Source organism: Protopterus annectens, chromosome 13.part0 (genome assembly GCF_019279795.1).
Source record: "Protopterus annectens isolate FY-2018-M chromosome 13.part0, PAN1.0, whole genome shotgun sequence".
Lineage (NCBI taxonomy): Eukaryota > Metazoa > Chordata > Ceratodontiformes > Protopteridae > Protopterus > Protopterus annectens.
The window spans coordinates 640692153-640702891 of NC_056747.1; the positions used below are offsets into that span (position 1 = coordinate 640692153).

General features: G+C 35.3%; 1 protein-coding gene across 1 annotated transcript in view; it reads left to right on the top strand.

Moving 5' to 3' along the window:
• TMEM211 (transmembrane protein 211) overlaps window positions 1-8757 on the top strand; it is a 1337569-nt gene extending 1328812 nt beyond the window's left edge. The window contains 2 exon segments of the mRNA XM_044054326.1: window positions 4442-4613; window positions 4615-8757. Of these exon segments, the coding sequence (XP_043910261.1) occupies window positions 4442-4613; window positions 4615-4669 (227 nt within the window). The 3' untranslated portion in view covers window positions 4670-8757.
• The last annotated feature ends 1982 nt before the right edge of the window (window positions 8758-10739 follow it).

The following is a 10739-nucleotide window of genomic DNA, read 5'->3' on the forward strand; positions in this document are numbered from 1 at the left end:
AAGGCCTGCAGTCTATAATTAGTGCTAAGGATATGAACCAAAGTTTGCAGATATAGTACAAAAACTAGAAAAAACAATGGAAAAACTTCAGACATTTAAAGATGTATGACAGTAAATATAATATTCTGATTATCATAAGTATGCACAGGTATCTGATTATTGATGGACAAGAACTTCATGAAGTTGTCCACAGAAAGCAGATGCTATATCAATCTTACAAAGAAAATAGTCCAGGAAGCAGCACATGGATGACTAACTTTTTTTTTCTGTTAGGCATTTCCATCCCTCATTGCTTGCTGATCATTAGCCCTCTGTGATGTCAGCCTATTTGCTTCACAGTAGAGTGAGATAAGATCAGGGAGGTCATCTGTCGGGGAGCTGTCAGGGACTTTTTCCAGGTCATACTCAATGCTATATCTCTGTATGCTACAGAACCAAGCACTGTGAAGGACTAGCCTGCATCTAAACTGCACGTGTTAGCAGGTGGATAAGACATTAATAAAGGTAATGTTTTTCCATTGCTCTACAGGAAAGGTTAAGACCAAGTAAATGTGGTAGTGGTCATCAGTTCACCAAACCCACTCTCTATAAGGTGGCAAATGTTTAAAATGTAAGTCCAGTTGACACACCAAAATTTAGGTGCATTGCCATACTGTGTAGAGCTCTCAAAAATGAATAACAGCTCTCTCATTGCATGCCTCATTTATAATGGGGTAAGTAGAATCTGTTATTCATATAACTGATGTTAACAGAAATCAGTTAAGGCTTTAGCCTGATGCTGTATATAATACAAAGTTTAATGTAGAAGTGATCAGTTCTAATCCACACAGCATCATGTGACATAGCCTATTACATGAGCCAGAGTAGAAAGTCTAAATGCCTGTTTTTTTTTTTTTTTTTTTCAAAATGTTGCAATGCAAATGCAAATGAGGATTTACAGAAGGAAAAAGACTGGAAGTAGAATGTTCTGATTATAAAGTTTGAAGACAAAAGTTTTGAGTGCACTTTGACAATATTTGCAAGTGACATTGTTAAACTCAATGAAGACTGCGTACATTTTTAGTATCAAGTGAGGTCAAGACAAAGCAAATGCTTATGAAGTAAGTGTACAGGTAAATTTTTTCCCTACATAGGCATTTATTTGTCAAAGTTATTAGGTGAAATCAAGACACCAGTAACTTGAAGAGAGAAAGACCAAGTAGGCAAACCAACAAATGATAATTAGTAACAGCTCCATGAAGAAAGAAAATAATTTTAGGAGAATTTCCTTACAGTTCATTGTAAAACAAAAGAAAACAGCCCAGGACTGTTTTCCTGAACTACACCTTTTTGAGGCAAGAAAGAAATGAAGGATTCTGAATGATCTAACTAGTGTGGGACTGTAATAGCAGTTCTGCAGCCTGAAAATATTCAAGTCAAGAGGTCCTAACTTAGATACATTAGTTCTACAAGTCTTACAACTCCGAGCCTGACACAGTGGGATCATACCTCTCAACCTCTTAGAGCAAGAAATCTGGACAAAGCCACAAATAATGGGGGTCAAAGGCTCAAAAATAGGGACACTTTTTAAATATTTCTCTTAAAACTTGGAAAGTTGATAGAATGACAGGTTTTGCATTAGCATGCATTTTCAGAAGGATACGAAGTCTGGAACTCAATTGTTTGCCATTATTTTCTGACTTTAGTCCTCAATCATTTGCAGGTGATTTGACAGAAAAACACAATTTTATGAGAAATACACCCAAAATTTGAGGCAAAAATCTGGACATTCTGTAAAAATCTGGACAGTTGAGAGATATTAGTGGAATTTATACACCCAATGGCATTTACCTCCTCAGTAAGCATAGTTTTTACAGTTTGCCAGAAAGTATGGTAACCAGCTAATCAGTGTTGATCTGACTGACTCCCAGTGGCAAGGAAAAAAGGTAGAACTGGTTGCACAAGTACGGGAAAAAAAATCACAGATTTGTGTGCAATACCACAAACTTAGATTAAAAGTTGTGTTAAGTAGTTCCTACGAGGCTGTAAAACATGGATGACTTTTTAAGAAGTAAGAAGAAAACTGTACTGTATCCATTACTAGTTAGAGAGTACCTGATGAAGATAATATGGTGTGCTCACTGAGGTTTACACTGGAAATTTCACTGTAGTGTCATTTAAATACACCAAACTCGGAGGTTTAATGCACATCTGAAAAACAAAACTAGACAGCATAGATAAAGCAGTGTTAAGATACTACAGGATTACCAATGATCAAAATCTATTCCTGGGACACAATTGTCGATATATCATGATCTGCTTTATTTAAAATTTTTTTGTTAAGTAAAACTAAATAGATACAAACTGAAATTTGCAACACATGTAAAACTTGTTAACATGCAAAAATAATGGTGTACCTAGTAGAATAACAGAAAGTATATAACAAATGTAGAGGTGTATTAGCCCTCTGTATATGTAATATAATAACAAGTGGTTCATAAGTACTTTGGAGTAACAAATTGTTAACAGTTAATGGCTGGTTTAAGCTTCATTACAAAGACATTTCCAATTAACCTCCCTAAGTGGGTGTTTCTTAGGAAGCCAATTAGTGTTTGCAGTTTGGTTAGTTTGCCTAGGAGATTATTCTACGAAGCTGGCTTTGAATTTGAGTCTCAGTAATGCAAAGGCATCCTCTTGGCTACCCACGAGGGTATATGCTTGTTCCTTAATGGGTTGTTTAGTTCTGAGTGGGGGATACCGGTCAAGAAGGATTTTAAATATGAGAGTATTAAGGAGTAAAGTAACTCTGCCTTGAATATGTAGCCAGTTGAATCTCTTGAGAAGTTTGCAGTAATGGGTGAATGAATTGGAGAACAATACAAATCTACATATTTTGTTTTCTGCCCTTTGTAGTTTTTGTGAATTATAGCTTGATAGTAGAGATGTGAGTGGCAGGCCATATTCTACCTTAGGGGTTAGAACTTTTCTAGCAGTGACCGTTCTGAATTCAGGGAAGAGGTGACATATAATGAATGACAAGCAAAGGTGTAAGGTAATACCAAATTTTCTTTGTACACATATATTTGGTATTATACTGTTCTTATTATTTACTATGATCAAGTGTGGGACAGTGATAAGTTTCTGGGGAGTGGTGAACATCATGAAACTTTATTTTAGGTTTATTGGTAGTTCTTTGTTGTGAGTCCAGTTGCAAAGTAATGTGAACCTGCCCTGCAGTTTTTGCTAAAGTGTAGAAGTTATTTGACTGTAGTAAAAGGAAATTGTCTTCATATATAACTAGGGGAAAGGGAGGGTATATCATGAAACAAATTAATTTATAAAGAAGGAAAAAACTGAGTAGGTCCTTGTGGACACCCAGGCTGAGTATACCTATTTCTGAAAGGCAATTAGAAAAGTAGACCTGGAAAGTATAATTTTACAGGTAACTTCTGAACCACACTGGAATTTAAGTCAAAAATTACCTATGCAAATACTTCCAAGTAAAAATCCTATATCATCTAGACTTTGTTGCATACTTGGGAGCCATACAAATGTCTTCTCATTGATATGGAATGATATATTAATAGAAAATTAGGAAAACATGATGGACTAGTTAAGACAGTATCTAACTTCCACTGAGCAGTTTGAATTTGCTGGTGTCAGACTGGCATGATTAGCGTCTGAAGAACGGAATGAGGAAGGCTAGTAAATGGCATAGGTACTGATGGGACATTTGCACAGGTGTAGAATCCACTGAAAAGCAAGATAAAGCCAGTTGTTGTTACTTTTGCAAAGCTTGTTCCTGAGACAAGATTCTGAAACCAGAATTGAAAAGCAGAACCTTAAGATAATATATTGCATAATAGTAATGGTGTTTATTAATTTTTATGAGTGTATTTTATGCATTTATTTTGTGGAAAACATTTGACAAACGGGCCTTTTTAAGTAAGCAAATGATGTGAAAATCATATGCTTTTAATGGCTGTTTCAATACAGGATTTTAAAAAGTTATGTTTATTTGATAAAGTCCAAGTTATATAATGAATGAAAGTGCTAAATGCTTTAATAAATCAATTTTTTGTAGCACTGCTTCAAGTTTTATTTTAGAAAGTATTTTGAATTATTGTGAAAGATGCATAGTGATTTCAATTGGATGGGTGATAGAAATATACATACACCCCCCCCCCCCCCCACACACACACACACACCTTATTTATATAGGCTGTGGCTCTACAGTTAAATAAGCATCAGACAGAGTTCTGCACTGGCACTTGAACAAATGGCCTTAATAAGACTGGGTACAAAGCAGGGTAGTACTTGTAAATACAATAACATATACCTTGAGTACAGCAAGACTGATGCATGACTGAATGTGTTTTTGTGATATTTTCAAAAAAGTTATTATTATACTGAACATTCATGCCAATTAATGAAGTTTTTTCCTTTTTTTCTTCTTTTCTAGTGTTCATCATGGCGTCAGGTCTCTTGATTTATCCCTTTGGACTCAACAATAAAATTGTCAGTGACTTCTGCGGAAATTCAACAAACATCTATTATGCAGGCAACTGCAAAATAGGATGGGGCTACATGTTGGCAATCGTTGGAGTTATGCTTTCTGTCTTTTTACCCTTTTTTCAAATATGCCCCAAAAGAGCCTACATCACCAACTCCGATTCCTACCATTTTATAGTCATTTTATGTTTATGTCAGGTACCACACCTCAAAGGAAAACAACACATTGGAGCATTTACTTGTTTTTAACTTAAGGAGAAGAATCAAATTCAGAAAGACTAAAAGTACATACAGTCTTCCTCTTAAAGAGTTTAAAACTGATAAGCAAACTTTCATATGAGCTCTCTATAAATTATACTGACACTGACCACAAAGGACATAGTTTTCCAGTTTTATTTTTAACAGGGACATTGCTTTGAACTCTTTATAGTTAGCTCTATTTCTTTACCTCCCTTCCCAACTCATCAGTTGAACAACATTCGGCATGCTTTACTTTCATTTTATAAAGCATTCATGTTTCAGTATGTGCTATTTGTAGGTGCTTATTTTATAGCTCAACTATCTGCAGATTTACCTAGTAAAATATTAGAGGAACTGGTCATTCACACATGCAGTTTGAACTGTTCATTATTAACATTCTGTAAAAATAAAAATATTTTTTTGACTGACTCAGACCCCCTCCAAGCATGAGCTGTTACTATACAAGGAAGCAAAAAGCTGTTCTGCTGCACACTGTACATATTGCAAATGAAAACAAGGTGTGCAACAATGCAGAAGTATGCAAGCATGTGATTATCCATGTTATTAAAAACACAATAATGACAAGCAAGTGAATATGAAATGAAAAGGGGATGGGATGCAAATTATATAATCTACACTTTCTGAAAATCCAGCTTTGATGGGTTGAAGTCTCTATTTTCTAAAGCATCATTTATTCCTGAAAATATTTACCTACCTCCCAGTTTCTACCTGTTTCTAAGTAATGGTTTATTCATAGTGGGACCATGTTTGTCTTTGAGTGTTCTTTTTTATATATTTCTCTCTGTGTCTTAATAAATGTTGAGATCTGTGTATTTTGATGTGCCATGTAAGGTCTGTTAAAAAATTTAACTGCAGGGCAAAGTCTGTAACCTGCTCGTTTACTTGTCTGTACTACTTTGTGCCAGAAATAAGAAGAAAAACTGTGATGTAATTTTCATATTGCATACTTTCAGGATCTAAATGTACTCACTTTCTGAAAGCAAATTCTGTAATAGGATACATTATTTGGCCTAATGCATGCTTGGATTAGTGCCTGAAACATTTACCTTTTAAACTTGATATTGTATGTAGCCTATACAGAAAGTATATAATATTACAAACACATTTTTTCACTAATCAGAACAACTGGTATAATCTTTGTAACAAAAATAGTTTTCATCTTAGACTGCTTGAAAAGAAAACTCTAAAAAAAGACTAATACTAAACATTCCAGCCTAAACAACTAAGAAAAAATTATCAGGGATTTGCATAGCATTCTACAGTATAAAAATGTTAATACCATAAAATTAATTCATAAAACAATTAACATCCATTAGTGTTTTGGTAAAAGTAACACTCCTTGTACAAAATTCTACAATGATGGTATTGCTGATATATTACTTCCATTTTAAAAATGTTTAAGATGGGTCCAGCTTTCAAAGAACATTACACATAGGTGTGTTAATTTGTTATTTTGCACCAGACAATTTTGCAATCATTAATTATGCTAACACAATCATGTCATAACAAAATACAGTGAGTAGTACCTAACTTACATAAATTAGGGTGGGAATCCAAGCCTTGTGACTAAAACAGCATGTTAAGATGTGTGTAATGTTAAGGAAATACTCTCAAAGTACTTCTGTTTAATATTCCTGTAGACCACCACTTACTAGCTCAGCTTTACCTTGTTTAAGGCAGGGAACTTGTGTAGTCTACCAAGGCAGGTCCTACCATGTTTATAGTCTATGAAATTATTCCCAGCATTCAGTGTGATGCCTGCCTCTCCCTATCATTATTAGCTGAATAGCAAAATTATCTCTGAAGTTCAGTCATGCATCTCTCATAAAATTCACTCAAATAGAAAATTGCTTCTGACAAAAACTGACAAGAACGCTTTTCCATCTTTGAATAAAGATCTGTTTAAACCCCTAACTGGACTGAATTTTCCTTTGGAAAGAGGACTTTATTTATTTATGTTGTTAGTTGTGGCCAGGATCTGGCATTCTGAACCGTTAACCTTATTGCTAATATTTTACTTTTTCCTATAGACTGTTGAGGCTGCAGGTTGGGATACCACATCAATACTTCATGGATTTCTCTGTCTTTTTCCCCACTGTTGTGTGACCATGGAGTTGGTATATGCAACTTGGGGGGTTGTGGAGATCTTCCCACACAACGGGTATGCAGCAGGGCTTAACCCTCAGCAAAAAATGCTTTGTTCGTCTTTCACTGCATATGGTTTATTTGTGGTGATGTTCACACTAAAGGCATATGGCTTTCTGACATGTTTCTCTGTTGATGTGACCAGCAAAATAAAAGAGAAGATATGTTATACAGCATAGCAAATCCATCATAAACTGTACTCAAGTAGTCACAGGGAACAATGCATCACAAAATACCGTTACAGAACAGTTCTTGATATGAATCTTCTGTCCTTTAGTTTGTAGAAAGGTCTGAGAGTCATTTTTCTTTTTTTTTCCACAATTTTAAGGCAAATGGAACTTTGGAGAACATCATGATCACAGTTTCTGAAACAATTTTATGTAATACAGTAGCCTCTAATGGATATTAGATACCATCTGTCAAACCATGAAACTGTGCCTTTCTTGTTATGCTGTGAGATAAACAGGACTAATATCACAACCAGCTTTAAAGCAGCCAGTGAAAAATGTGTATATTCTGTATAGAACATACACCTGACATTTTCTTTTTAAACCTCTTATGACTATTTAGTGCCATGTTTTGTAAAATAATATGTATGAGTATCAGTCTTTTGTTTATGTCAAACTATAAATCGTTTCAGTTGGTATGACTTTCTCAAGGAGTCATTAATTTTGGCACCAGCAAATATGTAAAAACTGAAGCCAACTTTAGTAAAGGAGTTAAATCATACCTTTTAGTGTTTGACTCTTTTTCTCTCTTAGTCTGTAGTCCTGCTTTGCATTCACAATTCAAACTATTCTTCCCCTTCCCATTGGATGTATGTTGCCTTAGACAATCCCCATAGCATAATCTCACTCTTGTGAGATGGACCCTCCACCAAATACTGGCTCTAGATCTAAGAGCATGACAGAAACTGATTAAATTTGTACGGGAGAATACTTTTATTTTCAAACATTTTCTAACAATTTCCAGGCACATCTGACAGATGTACATAACTTATTATGTGCCTGTTAAGTAGTGCAGAATCTACTGTATGATATTTCTGGCTACATTTGTGAACCGATCATCAACTTTCTTTTATTACATGAAAATTGATTGTTCCTGAGGATACTGTAAATCTCCCATTGACACCCCAGCATCTTGGCTTTAGTAGTGTGTTATCCTGGCACCTATATTGTTTCATCTGTGGATAGGTAAAGTGTAGTGGTCACTTTCTGAAGCAAGTGCAAATAATGAGTTCATAAAGTTGGATATATAACTTCCTTTTTTAACATATATAATACTAAGTTATATAATTTTTGATGCAAAAGTATGGTGTTTTTGCCTTTTATTTTGTTTATAAGGACAACCCACTGAAATTTTTCTTGAAGTTGAAAATCCTTGCCATGACATCATGAAGACTGAATCCATAAAGCCTCATTCCCTAAGTTAATGCACAGGATACTGGATTTCCATACATCATTTCCTAGAAACACAGGCTATCAACTAAGTATTGCAGGAGAAATACCTTACATTGATAATTAACATATTTGAGGATGTAAATAAGAAGCTGCTCTTCTAAAGAAATAAGTTGTTTTGTTTACCAATAGTATTTTGCGGATGTATGTAAATCATTGCCCTGTTCCTACCATGATGTCATTTTGTGCGTGTGTTTATATGGAAAACTGAGTATCTAAAAAAATCAAACATTACAATATAATCTTCATTTTTTTGTAAAATCACTTGAAACATTAGTACAAGGAATATATCTGGAAATTAAAATTAACTGTAAAGCAAAGATACTTCAGAAATGAATCAATGCACTTTAAGCTACTGCAGCTGTACTGCTGAAAAGAAATTAAAAAATGGTTAAGAATTTCATTCTAAAGCCTTTCATTTTATACTCGCAAATACATAACACGCTGGTGGTTGTTGGACATTTTCTGCATCTGTTGGGTACTCCTGGCTAAGGTATTTAGCTTTTATAGGACAGTTCTTGATTTACTTTTATACTGGCAAGCCTTTGTTGTAGCAACATAGTGACTTCAAGTCATCAATGTGACCTCTGAAGTCAGCTCCATAGTGAACAGGGATATAACCCTGATTGCAACCCAGGAAACTGGAATTTTATTAATAACTTTCACATCTTCTGGACCTGGCAGGTATGGAGAGAAAATAAGGAGATGTAAGCCTGCCCACCTTTCCTGGTGGTGGTGGTAAGAAGGTTGAGAAGAGCATACGGGCAGGACAGTCTGCATGTATTGGCTCTGGCAGTGGCTGGAACTAGTTGCAGAGGCTGGGCTGAGCAATGGGTGGGTGGGTGGATGAGGGGTTCTTCCTTTAGACTCATGGTAAGTCTTGATCCTAATAACTGTACCACATTACAGAAGGAATAGGGTTCCTCACTCTATGTGATCCATTCACTGTTAGCGCCAGTGGTGGCTCTGCAGGTTCACTCAGTTCTCATGAAACTCACATGCACCTCCCATGCTGACTTAGAGGGGGTGACAACCCATGCTCAGGTGGGGTATACAAATATTAGACTTCCCACTTCTGTATGCACTGATGAGCTGAGGAGGAATATGGCCAAAGTCACCCTGCATCAAAGAACTAGAAACAAGTAATGTAACTTCCTTTGGATATCACAATTGTGCTGTAACAAGCTGTAGCAAGTGTAACTTTTCAATGAAATTCTCAAAAATATTAACAACTAAAGTTTTGCAAAATAGAGAATATTTACAGCTTTCCTATATGTCCAGAAACCAATACTAGAAATCAGGAATATCACCTATTACAACTATTACAGACTAACTCAGAGGTCAATACTATGCAACAAGATGAAGTGCTAAAATACATTATGCCAGGACAGCTGAATAAAAGTATGTTGTAAAAAGACACTGTGTTCTGGTAAAGTTGTACAGCACGTATGTGTGTGTGTGTGTGTGTGTGTGTGTGTGTGTGTGTGTGTGTGTGTGTGTGTGTGTGTGTGTGTGTGTGTGTGTGTGCATGTGCCATACTTCTTAACTGTTCAGAATTTCACAGAATGACTAGGTTTTTGTCTCATATTTTTGTTTTATTCATAAAATTTGGGATGGATGTCACTGCATAATGACAGACATTTAAGTTTCCAACTTCCTATCATTCGGAAAATTCATGCTAATATAAAACCTGTTATTTTAGCAACTTTCTATGTTTATAAGAGCAATATTAAAATCTGTCCCTGATTTTGGGCCTTTCCCCCTATTATTTCTGACTTTGTCCAGAACTATTGCACTAAGAGATTCAGAGTTATGATGTGTGTCTTTTGCAGCCAGCAACAACAGATGATCCTTTGAGGAGGTGTCATGACCATCAACAGAATACACATGGATTTGATGTTCATCACTGTCCATTTGCATGCAGTGTTTTCTGTGGCATCATTTCCATACCAAATGAATATGAGATCTGTTATGAAATGACAACAAGAACATATAAATGCTACCATTATAACTTTGTTCACGTAGCACCATCATCAGTGTTGAAAACAAAGGGCTATGTCTGTTTTTATGAGTGTTATTAAATTGGGTCCTTCTTATCTCATTTGTTTTACTTCTGTTTTTATGCACTCATTTAAAGGTCACTTTAAAGAAATTCAACTGTTTTATGGAATAGCTAACCTTGAGAGTGTCAACAGATAAAGATGTCTTTGTTGTGTTAAACTGATGGGTTAAACTAGGAAGATAGTGTTATACTTCCTTTTATGTATGCAGAAATTTTTCTGCAGAAATGACATGTATTTGTGTGCATTAGGATTTTTATTTCTGTAGCACTCCTCTTTATTAGTTATTCATTTCAGTGAACTTCTTGAGTGACACTGCCTTTAA